Genomic DNA, 15,520 nt, shown 5'->3' on the forward strand with positions numbered 1-15,520 from the left:
GGCATGGTAACAACCTGTCATGGGCTGTAATTCAAACTGTATTGTTTGCTAAAATATAATTGGATAGAAAGTGATAGTAAAGTTTTGAATATCAAAAACAAAGATCGTTATATCTTTGTGGGCAGCTTTCTTTTGAGGTCAGCTGCAAAATTTGGGCCATTGAGACTAAAAGCCAGGAATTTCTTCAAGTCTTCTCCTGTTTCGCCACAATGACACCTATTTTAGTGATGTTGGTTGAGGGACAAAATGTAGACCAGGACACTGGGAGGACTCTTTCTCTTCAAACTGGGCCATGGGAACTTTTTTGTCCACCTGAAAGTGCAAGGGCTTGGTTTAACATCTCATCTGAATGATAGCACATTTGATAGTATTATTATACATAGGATGCATTCTAACTGCCTTCATGGTCCTGCCAGTATATTTGTAATGGTGTGTGTAATGTCCATAAACTGAATTCTACTTAATAGCAAATGCCTATAATTTGATGGAAAAATATTTTTGTTTTAAAAGTTCCAGGGGAAATAAAATAGAGCAGCTGAAGATTTATCATGTTTATGTTGGACCTGTGAAGTAGGAGATAGGAAACTCACAGAAATTATTCTGGAACTGCACCTGTGTTCTGAGTGCCTTTGCCAAAAGGAATTTCTGTTTTTGAAATATTGTATTCATAACTGTTTGTTTTCTTTTGCTGTATTTGTTTACTTATGTTCACATGTAAAGCTGTGGTTTGGTTTAAACTCATATTTATTAAAATTTGCCTATTTGTTTTGTTTAAAAGAATGGGATTTTACTGCAGAAATTGAGTTTGCAAGGCTGATATTTTGATTTCAGCATTTGGAAATTAATTTGTGGGAATATATTGGGGATTATCAGTTTCAGCCAACACATTGAACCAGCTCCATAAGTCAGACTAATGTCTTCCCAGAAGGGGTGAAACCAATGTGTCATATATAGACTTATTTTCATTAGTCAGTGGCTGAGTTCAGGAGTTGAAGTGAGCATCTGTTTATATTGTAACAGGTAGGATGTAAATAATGCAGATTTAATGAATTGAGTACAATGGGGACTGGGATTACTTTTATATCAGGTAGCCTCTCTATCTGCTCTTACAACACAAACTTTGGTTGGTATGGATTATTATTTTTATCTATTTGACACTGGTTTAATTTGCCAGCATTTGATTCTGGAATGTAACTGAATACATATGACTCATTGAAAAGTTAACTTTAAAATTTAGACTTTTAAGCAGGATGCTGTGCTAAAGAGTGAACACATTCTGAGTTTTGTAATTGATTGATGTCTAAAATGCTCATGAGTCAAGTTAACATGTTGGACATCCCAATGTCTTTTGTTTGCTTTAAAGCAGAGAGTTGGGAGGTACAGTTATGCACTGCATAGTCTTGGCAATTGGGAAGTGAAAAATGTCAGGACTTGTGAATGTAGCAACCAAGCATTTATAATGCCGATTTCAACTGAAATTGCAGGGGTGAAGGTAAAAGGTTTTTTGATCATATGCAGTTCAGAGATACGTTGACTGCCACTGTATTACATTCATTTTCAGAAATGATGCTGAGCAAATAATTAATGAGAAACATACTCTCAATTTTTTTTTAAATCGCTGGTTAGGTAAGAGAATTGATACTAACTCCAAGGAAGAGATAAGTAACAACAGTCTTCAACATAAAGTAACATCCCAAGGGATGGGTATGAAGAAATGAATTATCATATTGCGCAATTAAACTTTTTACATGAATGGTTTGGTTGAATTTTCCAAGACATTTTGATGGAACAGCTGTACATAATTTCTCTCTCTCACTGACAGATTGAACAAATGCGAAATGAACTTTTCCAGGAAAGAGCGACAAGGCAAGATCTAGAGTGTGACAAGATTTCGTTAGAGAGACAGGTACTTTATAATTAAGTAAATTTTAAACAGACTTCTTGAATTATGAAGTGTAAGTTCAATACTGCAGTAACTAATTAAAGAAATAAACCATTATAATGACACTCTAGCAGGTCTTGAATCATGCAATGAAAAGTGCACGCTGAAATTTAAAACTTTGTTTTTAAGATCATTCACAAAGATAATAAAACATGCAGATGAAAATGGTTATGGGTCATACATCCAGTTAGATGCATTGGCATCACCAATTGTGCATTCTTATTTCAATTCCTCTTGCTGGTTTACCGTATGACAGTCCAGCAGTGTTATAGGTGTCACAGGATAGCAGTCCGGAGTAGCAACCCTTGCTGATATCTTTTTCTCTCCACAGTGGCTCTATCTTGTGTCTATTGTAATGTTGCGATTGCCATTCCAGTTGACCTTGACTAACCAAGCATTGAGAAGGGATTAAAGCTGGGACACTCCTGGTTTGTCAAGCTCAATGTCACATACAGCAGCACATTTACCCATTGAGACATTGAGAAACAGATGTTACACAACTGTTCAGGCAATGGAACGGAAATCTGTTTGTGTAGTGCTGATAATATGGAGAGAGTGGTATGGCACTGAGGGAACGACTGAAGATGAGAGAATAGCTATTGTTTTATGACCTTAATTACTACTTACCTAACGGAATATTGATCATGGAGTGGTACACTGGATGAACAGTAGCAGATTTGAAGGCAACAAGTGACGCTAATCATTTTGGAGCAGAAAAGATGAGTATGTAGGGATTCCTTCATGATTTGCAAATAGTAGAAATGGTGTGAATGGGAAGAGAGGATAATGGAAAAAAGGTGTTGCACCCTTACATCTCTTGACACTTTTTATGGCCTGGTTCTGCCTTCATATTAACTTTCTACAAGAAACTGGTTAGATTCACCTTGTAATCAAAAAGCAAGTGTTTACACAACTTTTAACGCTCAATTAGCTCTATTTGATTGTAACAACTAATGCACTGTTTCCTGAGCAATTTCTTGTTTTGAAAAGAAAACTACACTTCCTACATGCAAGTGTCTTTCTGCCTGTCGAGGGTTTTACTAAGGCACACTCATGTACTTGGTGGTGACCTTGCAAGCGGGATAGGTTTGCTGAAATCCAGGATGTCAACTGTGACTTCAGCATCAAATCTCACTTCATTAAAAACAGTGGAGTTATCCGTCAGTGCAGAAATTAGTGTGCTTGTACTATCCATGAGTACAAATTCTACTGTATATTATTGTCCATTAGTACAAATCCTACAGTGTGCTGATATTGTCCAAGTTTGTATCCATCATCCAAAGTAAAGCATTGGTTACCAAGTTCTGATAATTAATTTTAATTGAATTATTGGCTGTAGATGTCCAGATCTCACCCTACAAAAACCGTCAAAATGCTCACTAGTAAATTTGTTTCTGTGAAATATCCAAGTTTTACCCAATGTGAAAATACAAAATTGCGACTTTAACATTCACTCCCTCAGCCATGGTGCACAGTGGCTGAAGTGTGCACCATCTACAAGATGCACTGCAGCAACTTGCCAAGGCTTCTTCAGAAGCACCTCAAAAAGCACCTGACCTTTAGTTCCTCAAAAGATGGAAGGGCCACGGGATTGCCACAATCTACAAATCACCCCCCCCCCCCACCAAGTCTCACATTATCCTGACTTGGAAATATTTTGTCGCTCCTTCATTATTGCTGGGTCACAATCTTGGAAATCCCTTACCTAACAGCACTGTGGGTGTACCTGCGCTACACAGATTGCAGTGGTTCAGGAAGGCAGCTCACCATCACCTTCCCTGGGGCAATTAAGGATGCACAATAAGTGCTAGCCTTGCCAGCAACACCCACATCACATTAATGAATAATTAAAACTAAACAGTTGTCCAAATTTTGTGCAATTGTCTGTTATTAAAAAACAAATCGCAGCTCAAAAACTAGTGAAACACACCATAAATTGTTGCAATCTCTATTGTGAAGGGAACATAAGGATGCCACACAGGAATACAGATCGGTTAAGTGGGTGGGCAAAGATCTGGCAAATGGGGTATAATGTGGGAAAATGTGAAATGCCCATTTTGGCTGGAAGAATAGAAAAGAAGCACATTATCTACATGGTGAGAGACTGCAGAACTTTGAGATGTAGAGGGATCTGGGTGTCCTAGTGCATCAATCATAAAAAGTTAGTATGCAGGTACAGCAAATAATTAGGAAAGCTAATAGAATCTTATCATTTATTGTGAGGGGAATTTAATACAAAAGTAGGGAGGTTATGCTTCGGTTATGCAGGGTATTGGTGAGACCACATCTGGAGTATTATGCACAGCAATGTTCTCCTTATTTAATGAAGGATGTAAATACATTGGAAGTCATTCAGAGAAGGCTTACTAGACTTATGCCTGGAATGGGTGGGTTGTCTTATGAGGAAAGATTGGACAGAGCAGGTTTGTATCTGCTGGAGTTTAGAAGAGTAAGAAGTGACTTAATTAAAACATACAAGATCCTGAGGGTACTTGACAGGGTGGATGTGGACAGGATGTTTCCTCTTGTGGGAGAATTTAGAACTAGGCAACCACTGTTTGAAAATAAGGATCACCCATTTGAGACAGATGAGAAATTTTTTTTCTGATGGTCATGAATCTTTGGAAATCTCTTCCGCAAAAGGTAGTAGAAGCAGATTCATTGATTATTTTTAAGGCAGAGGTAAGCAAGGGGGTGAAAGGTTATCAGGGGTAGGCAGGACTGTGGGAGTTGAGGTTATAACTAGATCAACCATGATCCTATTGAATGGCGGAGCAGACTCGAAGGGCTGATTGGCCTGCTTCTGCTCCTCATTCATATGTTTGCATGTTCTTATGTATTAGAATTTGGATTGCATTATGTAAGTCAAATTGAGACCTTAAACAGTAAATTACAGTTCTTTCCAAATTTTGATATATGAACACAATTTACTCAGTTTAAAAAAAAAAGTACTTCCCAACAATTTTGATAGAAGTAATATGATATTTCATCATAGCACAAAGATCTAAAGAGCAGAATTGCGTATCTGGAAGGATCTCAGAAACAGAATAAGGAAGGAATTGTTACTCAGCTGGAGGCAAGAATCCAGGAACTAGAAGAACGTCTTGAAGCTGAAGAAAGGTAAGATTTTGTTTTTCCTCAAAAATAGGATCAGTCCAACATTGTAGACAGCGTCTTGCAAAAGCACGTTATTGAAATAAAAGGATATGTGCTCAGAGGTGTTTCTACAGGACTGGATTATTTAACAAAATTAGGGTAAGAAACCATTATACATATAAAAACAAAGGTTAGCCAAAAGCCTATGAGAAAGAATAGATGAAGAATATTCAGCGATTAATTGAAAGATATCTTTTAATTCTGAAAGCTGGCAAGTCCAGAGATTAGTTTCAGTTTTCATTTGTAAATCAAATACTAATATTCCAGAAATAAAATTTTCAAATTTGAGAAATGGCTTCATTGCTTCAGTATTAGCCAAGAAATTACAAAACATATGAAACATAATTTTAATTGAAGATAACATGATTTTCTGTGTGAATTTTGTATCCATAATGTGGAGGGATGTTAGTGCTGATGATTAAAACATTATCTCAGATCAGATTTGGAATTGTTACAGGTATAGTAAAGCTCCCTTAAAGTGAAGTATTCGAGAGACAACTGAACTGTTAAATAAAGAATATGCTCCAGCTTCGAGTTCAGAAGAAGATTTCCTCACTCTCTCCTGTGACGTGATTCTGACCGCCAACATAGGACTAACTTTGTCCTGTAGGTTCATGGCCACAAAGAATTAGATGGAGTTTCAAACTTGTTTCTCATATGACTTTCACCTGATCAGTCAGTGCTGGATTTGAACTCAGTGCCCAGAAGAAGATTCAGTCTATCCTACTGCATCAGCTGGTCATCTAAGTACCTTCAGTCTCTCTAATTTATCCATTCTGTCTGTTCTATTTTTCCTTTTATACCTTTTTTTTTACTTAACCTCACCTGAACAATCTCATTACAAAGTAAAAGGTATGTTTTTCACTCAATAATTAGCTAGGTTTTATTGCTTGATCATCTGTTTTAAAAACTGATTTTCCAGCCAGTGAAAAGCAGGGATGAACATCACATTATCTAGGTAACTAGGTCAACCTTAAATGTGAAAATTACATCAAAGCCAGGGACTGTTTGCTCCTAATGGATAAACTCATCAGTTTCTGCAGCCCGACCAATAGTAGTAATTCACCATTATTGTAATGTTGACAATGACTGGGGAAACAAAATAGCTTTTAAAAAAATTTTCTTTCATGGGGATTGGGCATTGCTGGCAAGGCCAGCATTTGCTGCCTGTCTCTAATTGCCCTTGAGAAGGTGGTGGTGAGCTGCTGCCGTGAACCGTTGCAGTTCATCTGATGCAGGTACACTCAAAGCGTTCCTAGGAAGGGAGGTTCAAGATTTTGATTCTGCGACAGTGAAGGAACAGCGATATAGTTACAAGTCAGGATGGTGTGTGGCTTGGAGGGGAACTTGCAGGTGGCAGTGGTCCCATGCTGTCCTTGTCCTCCTAGGTGGTAGAGGTCATGAGTTTGGAAGGTGCTGCCAAAGGAGCCTTGGTGAGTTGCTGTAGTGCATCTTGTAGATGGTGCACACTGTCTGTTAGTGGTGGAGGGAGTGAATGTTCGGGGGTGGGGTGCTGATGAAGTGGACTGCTTTGTCCTGGATGGTGTTGAGCTTCTTGAGTGTTGCTAGAGCTGCACTCATCCAGGCAAATGGGGAGTATTCCATCACACTCCTTATGTGCCTTGTAGATGGTGGACAGGCTTTGGGGAGATGAATTACTCACTGCAGAATTCCCAGCCTCTGACCTGCTCTTGTAGCCACGGTATTTATATGGCTGGTGCAGTTCAGTTTCTGGTCAATGGTAACCCCCAGGATATTGATAATTGGGATTCAGCAATGGTAATGCTATTGAATGTGATGGGGAGATAGTAAATTCTCTCTTGTTGGAGGTGGTCGTTGGCTGACACTTGTGTGGTGCGAATGTTACTTGTCACTTGTCACTTCAGCCTGTCTTTAATGCATTTTGGAAGTTAGATCAAGGCTAAAGTTTAATCTCTAGTAGTGAGCATAAAGAAACCAAATGCATGCACTAGATTTGAACCCGATTAAGTGACACTCAGCTTAAGGGGCAGCATTCATGTCTGCACCAAATTCAGGTAAAACGCAATGAAACAGGAGTAACAATAGGCCGAATTTCCATGCCCCTGGCAGGTGTGTTTCCTGCGGAGGGGGCATGTAAGATAGTGGGGGTCACAGAAATTGGAGTGGGCACTCATCTTACCATCTCCCCACCCATCCCCGAGCTCAGCCCCATAATACGAGGGGCAAGCAGGCTGCTGATTTCAGCACTCGCCCGCCATATTTAAATATTAGCAAGCCACTTGACTCTGATAGTACACTGCCCACGGCATAAGGTATTTGGCTTAGGCAGCAGAGTGGGAGTAGGAAGCCTGATTTTTTTTTTAACCTCAAGTTTTTTAAGGGCAGGAAGGAGGGAGGGAGGTTGCTCTTCTGGGGCTGCCCTTTGTGATCACTGGGCGGCCATCCCTTAGGTTGAACCCGGCCTTCCTTTCTACCCACTCCCTCCCTCAAACCCATCCCTCCCCCCGCAACTGCCCCTCTCCCTATCCTACCCAAACCCTCCTGGCCCAAGAAACAAGACTCAACTGCTCCAGGGATCCAAGGCCTTGGGGTCATTTCTTCTCCAGCAGCCACTGAAACCTTCCTGGTGCTGCTGCAACTGATGCAGCTGCTGCCCAATTGGACTAGCAGCTCCAGAGGGCGCTCATTAGTCAGGCCCACAGTGCTTTAGTATTGCTGGGCGGGTCAATGTGGAGCACATGGGCTCCGTGCTGACACGGTTTCCGGGGGTGGGTGGGGTTGTGGTTAGTGAGCTGTCCAACCGAACCCCTTCTCCCCCACCCCCACTCTCTTTCCACCACCCCCATTTTATTCAGCCCAATATATCACTAACAGCCTAAGTGCTACAACTGCTGCCAAATTCATGGGACCAAGTGTGCTGGGATTAGAACACTGACATGCTGTACAACCCCGACAATAACTTGCACTTGCGATGGTATTTATTTTACCAATAATTAGCTCTTTTGGCTAACTAATTATAGGTATTAATAGCTATTTGCATAGTTAGCAGCTAGCAACTATTCTTCACTCCTCATTGTATCAAAATCTCTCTCTTTGACGAAGCGTTTAGTCACCTGACCTAATAGGTTTGTATAGCGCTATGTAGTATTTTATCTGATAATGCTCCTGCAAAGTGTCTCTAGTCAATTTTTACTATGTTAAAGGTGGTATATAAATGTAAGTTGCTGTTATTTAGGTTGCAAACAAGCACACACAATGCCACATTATAGCAAAACAGTGCAAGAACCACTGATAAGACCAGCGTAATATTGACCCTTCCAACTGCAGATCTCCTGTGATCAGCACAATTAAAATATGTTTCTAACATTTCTTTTCAGAGACAGATCTACTCTGCAATTGAACAACCGCAAACTTGAAAGGAAGGCTAAGGAGCTAATCCTGCAGGTGGATGATGAACATCTCCATCTAACAGACCAAAATGATCAGGTATGTGGCACAAAGTCAGCGAGCATCCATTTAGTAGTTGTAACCTGGAGGAGGCTGGTAGGTTGGGAGAACAGATGTTATATAACTTATTATAAACCCAGGAATCTATGTCAGGCCCAGGTTGAAATTTCTGCTGAAAAGCAAAAGGAAAGTTAATAGCTATATTTAACTATATTCAATTTAGACAGGGAACTGCTAAACAATATAGTCTTGGATTCAATTTGAAAAAATAAAATCGTTAAAGTTTTATTAGACCTTCTGGTTTCAAATGCAACCAATGGAATGGGGCTGGTGCAATTTTTAAATAAAATAGCTTTAAGCGAGGGTAAAGACTTCAAATTGCTAAACTGACTGAAGATTGCTTCATCTAGTTTTTGGAAAAGTATTTATAAACCAAAATTCAGATTCTTTAAAATATACCCTACGGGTTTGTATAAAATGTACTCGTTGTGATCAAGCTTTCAATAATTTTCTAGTTGAACCTGCGATTGAAAGCCCTCAAGAGGCAAGTCGATGGAGCAGAGGAAGAAATAGATCGCTTGGAAAATGCAAAGAGAAAATTACAGAGAGAGCTAGAGGAACAAATGGAAGCCAATGAAGAACTTCAAGGACAAATGAATACTTTAAAAAAAGACCTGAGGTAGGTTTGTGTCTGCTTTGAAACTGCAAATGAGGTGGGTTTTGCAGATTTGGAACTATAAATTGGCTAGCCCCTGAAAACAGGTGTAATGCCAACATCATGTCTGCTCATTATAATGACTGTTGCCTGTAGCAAGCACTCCCAACACTGTTCATTGGTTGCATGCATTAACATGGGACCCATATCATTAATAATTGCACTATTTAAAGCTAGCCTGCACCCACTATTTAAAGCTAGCCTGCACCTCTGAAAGGGGAGGTACATTGTGGCTGGAACTAAGTGCTAGAAGTGGATCTCCAATTCAATCTGAGCTGGGAAAGAGAGAAGACTGGCTGGCCAGGAGGTGGAGAGCAAGAGAGAATTCCAGTATCCTCAGAGACACACAATGGAAAGATAGTCGGAACAGATAACCATGGAGGTTACTGTCAGGAGTGGAGTCTCGAGGATCTGGATGCAATACCAGGAGAAGTTTAATGGCATCACATTTTTCTCCCCCCTCCTCTCATCACAACCCTACCCTCGTCTGTTTATTCACGAACTACAACCAGGCCAGGCCATGGTGGAAGAACAGGAAACGGTGAAGATGAAGAGACACAGTCACTTGATTTCACAGTTGCAGCCACCAACTCAAATACTGACACTACACATCAGTTAGAGTATAGCGTCTAGAGGCAGGATCTGCATGTGGTGAGACACTGGGCCAGGGCAAGGGGGAAGGAGAGTGCAGATACCAGCTGGCTGGAGGCTAAGGTCAAACACTAGTTCTGCTGCAGAAGTCTCAGATGAGGACTTCAATAGACTAAAGGGAAAGGTTGATGGGTGAAAGCCTGGTCTTGGCTTTTAAACGTCATGATAGATAAATATTGAAATAGATAATTAATGCACAAATAAACAATCATCAGATGTTACTTAATCACATTGCTGAATTCATTACCAGAAAATGCGTATCTACAGTTGTGTTCCTGTATTCTGAGTACTTCTGCTGGAACAACACATTTCCAAACAGTATCACTGATATTCAAATAAGTGAAATCTACCTCCGTAAGCATTCATATGTCTGCTGAATCTATAAAGTCTGTGATGTGATATTTTTAGCAGTGGCATTTTTTGCCTGTGATTGGATACTTCTAATTGTCTGAAAACTACAATGTTGTTAGGAGAGAAATAGGCACAGATACCAGGATTCTTCTATTCTTCCACTTGCAATTAGCCTCTATACCTGTGTATCTATTTTTAATGTCAGAATAAACTGGTTTGAAAAGCTGTCTGAGGTATTATTCAGTTGCATACGAGGACAAGTTGGTTCCTTGGCATGTCCTCTTAAAGGCCCCAAGGTCAGTTGATCTCAAGGTGTCAGGGAAGTAATGCTGCTTTAACCTGTCATAGAGTATTTAACCTTCTCTCACAGCAGCCTACATTCACTCTGTGTGCGAATCTCAGTGTCTCTGTTTTCTGTGTGTTTCAAGTGTTCAGGTGGTCAAGGTTACTTCTTGTGGGGAAACGTGACCCAAGGTTGGGGAGAGAGGAGAATGACAACATTGTCTGCCCTGTTAATAGTTACACATATGACCATAATGTTAATCCTCCTGTGGGACTTCTGATGCTGCTCTTAAATATAAATGTTTTTTATGCTGTATTAACACAGTAATAAGCCATTGAAATAATCTCATGTATGTTACAGGCGCAAGAATTCATCGACCAAGGTTTCATCCTCCGTTCTAAACGATTTTGAAAATGATTACAGTACAGATGAGGATAGTCTCTACGACACAGGGTTTAAATTGTCAAAGGACAGTAACTTGTAGACTCAAACCTAAACCATTGCTTAATCTTTAGATAAAGAGAAGCAGCAATACAATGACATAATTAACTCTACCAGGTACCATACCATGTGCTAGGTTTTTGTATTGAGCTCCTTAATTATTCTGATGGTATTTGATACATGAAGTGTTTTAAAAATATGTTCACTATTGCCTCATTGGTTGCCATGGTGGGTTTTTTTATATTTGGAGTTGTTTGGACAGCTAAACGTTATATTTTACTGCTTATTCAGTTTGAAAGGAACTTATAAATGTGTCGACTTAAAACCAGACACAATGATTCGCAGTCAGTTTTTAAATGTGTACAAGTTGTAAATAAATTTTGAACAAAAATTATTTTCCTTTATTATTTAAACTGTTAAAGTGCCAACAATACTTTGGCCAATATCTTTAATGGTTGATATACTAACCTTGTGCTTTTGTGGCCAATTTTTCCTTTTCCGTTTTGCCCTTAAAGGCACTAACACGTTTTACTGGGGTATGGTTCCCCACCACTGGAACTCTCGTCTTTTGCACAGCTAATGCATTTTCACATTTTGGTTCTAGTGCAGTGAAGGATATGCTGTTTGGACCACAAGCTGGCATCCGCAAAGTTGCATTTCCATCGGGTGGCACTGCAGCAACAGGGAGCAGGAATCTGACCCCCCCCACCCACACCGACCTCTCCTGCTCCCACTCCCTAACCCAAAGCAACTAAGGCCAGTTGTAGTGCCCCTGATCTAACCCATCCGACACCAGCTCTCTCAGCGCTGACCACGCACTGGAACTGGGAGCTTCCCAGTCGCTGTGGCACAGTTATTTGCTGCACAACTGCACAACTGGCTGGGTCATCAGGAGTGGGGAGCCTCACCGTTTGTTGTAAATGGTCTGTATTCGCCCCTTCAGTTGTCATAGCCACCACCATGGAATTGAACCATGGAAAGAAACACACCCTGGCTTCATTTTCCCCCTTTTTGTATGGGATGAGTTGACCTCCACCAAAGGTGGCAGTAGGAGTGACTACAGTGAATCTCAGTGCCCCTGGGCTGGAAAGGGATAAAATACATCTGGTTTCCTGTGGTTGTCTAGTGACCCCCTGCTGGAAAATGTGTGTTTTCAGACAGGGACAGCGAGGGAACTTGCTGGTACTTGGGCAATTTTAATCCCTAAATACAGATGGTTAAAAATTCAAAAAATGGAAATCTCCCTCCAAACCTTTAACCAAGATGCTCAGGACCAGGTTTCTGATTTTTAACATTAAAATCAGTCCTGTGGTGGCAGGTCAGTCAGTGAAATCTCTTATTGATGTTGTGTGCCCTGGACTTTGGGGGTAATTTTAACCACAGAAACTGGTGGATTTGGGTCGGGTGGAAGATTAAAACATTTAAGAATCTGAAACGGGAACCTGCCTCAATCCAGCCTGAATTCGGTGGGACAAGGGGGCAGGCGACAAATCCACTTTCAGGAGGTGGGTCTGTCATTGAAACCTTTTTAAGGAGGATGCATCATTCCATTTTGACACAGTTTCTGTTTTTAGTCCATTTTAGCAGTTTCTGGAGCCTTGCGGAAACCCGGCAGGTAAAAGGAGCTGAGAAAGGGTTGGGTCCATCAGGTGAAGTGCCTGTATAGCATTGCTTGTGGCCAAGAAGATGCAGAAGAAGTCACAACTTATTAAACCTGTGAGCACCAACTGCCCTCACCTCCACAGTATACCCCCCCTGCCCAAACCAATATCCACCCATATCAGTGACCACACCCCCACCATGATCACTGACGATCAAGTTTTTTTTTATCCCCTGATCTCTCACCCAACTCTCCCATCTCTGACAAACTCCTCATCCCATGACCTTCACCCCCCCGACAATCACTTAACGGATCCTCCTCTGTCTTTTTGACGAGCTTCCTGTCAATCAAGCTGGTTTTCATGCAGGGATTCTGTTTGTTTACAAAAGAAAGAGAGTGCACATTGTGGGATTAAAACTTCACTTTGTTTGGGAGAACGTGTCCTTACAGATTTCCTGTCTATAATTGCATTCCTTCACACATTTCCCCCCCCCTGCCGCACCTGAATATTTGGGCATTTACCTCTGTTCCAGGTTGAACTCTGGTCAGTTGGGAAATACAGCAGCTGATGGGAGACCACGCCAGCTGGATGGAACATATAAGTGCCTTTCCAGCACTGCTTGTGGGCCAAGCTGGAGCCTCCCATTCCCCTGGCCCACCAAGTTTTCCTGCTTCCATCCCATGACCCTGGCCCCTTTCCCATGATTGGACCCCAACACCCCCATCATAATACCTGACCCCTGGACGCAGCTGGGTGGTTCAAGCACGATCTCCAAAATGCCTTCAACTTGGCTGGTTTGTTGGCAAAGGCGAAACAAAATTGAAAAGAGGCCCCACCCCCCCACTTTTAAATTCAGCAGGACCTTATGGGAAATCTGTATTTCCAGTTTTCCTGGCTGCTAAACCTCCCCACCTCTCCCTCCCCGCCTCTCCCATTCTTACCAGGGCCTCACCATATGGGTTTGCACAAGAAAAATGAGGAGAGGGGCCCTGTGTTGTGGAATGGTATCCCATCATGTCTTTACCTGTGTTGTGGAATGGTATCCCAGCGTGTCTTTACCTGTGTTGTGGAATGGTATCCCATCATGTCTTTACCTGTGTTGTGGAATGGTATCCCATCATGTCTTTACCTGTGTTGTGGAATGGTATCCCAGCGTGTCTTTACCTTCAGACGAGAAGGGGAAAAGAATTGGAAAGAAAGGAATTCTGCCTCCTAAGGATTATACAGCCCTTTACACATTAGGCCTAGTTAAAATTAATGCTGTTCAAAAATTAGCAGAAAGTTACAACCATTTTCAACAATGGCCTAACTAAAGCAGGTCCTGTGAATTATGTCTCTATTTTTTACAACAGTACATCTGCCATTGAGTATTTCTTACTTTTGATATAACCTAAATAATATTGCAATATCTGAAATGTCATTGTTTAAATGGTTTGTGAAGCGTGACCTACAGCTGATGCTCAGTTTTTACTCTTACCTTCATTCTGTATCAGTACACTTTCCACCTTTGGTTCAGGATCAAAGTTATCCAGGAATATTTTGATATTTGCCATCTTAGTCTGGATAACAGAATGACTTTATATCTATCTATATAAATATATATATATATTGTATAAAAACATTTTGCTAAACTGATTTTTATTACTCCAGTATCGTATAGTGGAAGCTAAAATAAATGCACACTGTTAAGCGACAATCAATAAAGTGCAATATATCTGCAAACATATAATGTGATTTATTGTAGCAGGAAGATGAGAGAGGTGAATAGTTGTATTTGGATGTCATATACTACAACACTGCTGAATGTCTTATTCTACGTCTGTATTTAATAGTTTCTGTAGTGGGCACTAGAATTAGACAATATTTAAGTGTCTTTAAACACTGAAGCTACCTCCATGCATACAAAGCTGTAAGGCACCAATTACTATAAATAAAGATTTTAAAACCACATTTATTTGTTTTTGTTATGCATTTTTTAATGTCCATTTTGTGAAGATAAAACTCAAGACTTCATTGCATGATGAAGTGAACATTATCTTTCCTGAAAGCAGTTTACTGCTGTGTCTTTGAGGTAAATTTTTTAAAAAGGTTTTGCACAGGGTACATCATTTTCACAATGTCAGCTACTGTGTATCAGAATTGTGTGTTGGGGAGATGGTGGTAAAGTCACTGGGCCAGTGATCCTGAGGTCTTGACTAATGTTTGGGGACATGGGTTCAAATGCCAGCTGGTGGAATTTAAATTCAACGCAACGAATAAAATCTGGAATTGAATGCTAATCTCAGTAATGGTGACCATGAAACTCATTGGTTGTTGTTAAAAACAGATCTGGTTGACCCAGCGTTCTTTCGGGAATGAAATCTGCTGTGCTCACCTGGTCTGGCCTACATGTGACTCCAGATCCAAAGTAATAGATGATGCAGTTGACTCTTAACTGCCCTCTGAAATGGCCGAGCAAGCCACTCAATTCAAGGGTTATGCAGCAAATGCTGGCCCTGCCAGTGATGCTCACATCCCATGAGAGAATAAATAAAAATAGTTTGTGGTCTTTAATTTCTGTATTAAAAAACTGCTGCCCAATAGTTTTTATTGCAGCTTGACACTGAGTTTTGACTTTCTGCAGCTTCAAACTCTAAAGCCAGTTTCCGCTTTTTATTCTATATTAACATTCTGAAATGTAATTTTGTTCTACCAAAATGAAGTGTTGACAGATATGGCAAATTATCAGAAAGTTAGGTGGGATGGATGGTGAATCCCACATTGTACATCTTTGCTCCTGAACACATTGCACTGCTGAAATAGTTTTGTTTTGACAGTGGAGTTTTTTAAAAAAAATTCTTCACAGGATGTGTTTTTCCTTGAAGAAATATTTTGAGTAAATTTATCTCGAGGCATTCATCAAGTTGAAGCCATTGGAAAGGAGTTTGGATAAAATGAGGCCTGTTCTAAAT

General features: G+C 40.5%; 1 protein-coding gene across 1 annotated transcript in view; it reads left to right on the forward strand.

Annotated features, from left to right (window-relative positions):
• cgnl1 (cingulin-like 1) overlaps positions 1-14,519 on the forward strand; it is a 150,371-nt gene extending 135,852 nt beyond the window's left edge. Inside the window, exons 15-19 of the mRNA XM_041174928.1 lie at positions 1,823-1,906; positions 4,938-5,062; positions 8,458-8,566; positions 9,043-9,206; positions 10,888-14,519. Coding sequence (XP_041030862.1) covers positions 1,823-1,906; positions 4,938-5,062; positions 8,458-8,566; positions 9,043-9,206; positions 10,888-11,011 — 606 coding nt within the window. The 3' untranslated portion in view covers positions 11,012-14,519. The remainder of the gene's footprint in view (positions 1-1,822; positions 1,907-4,937; positions 5,063-8,457; positions 8,567-9,042; positions 9,207-10,887) is intronic.
• Positions 14,520-15,520: the final 1,001 nt, after the last annotated feature.

The sequence above is a fragment of the Carcharodon carcharias genome, chromosome 26 (genome assembly GCF_017639515.1).
Source record: "Carcharodon carcharias isolate sCarCar2 chromosome 26, sCarCar2.pri, whole genome shotgun sequence".
Classification (NCBI taxonomy): Eukaryota; Metazoa; Chordata; class Chondrichthyes; order Lamniformes; family Lamnidae; genus Carcharodon; species Carcharodon carcharias.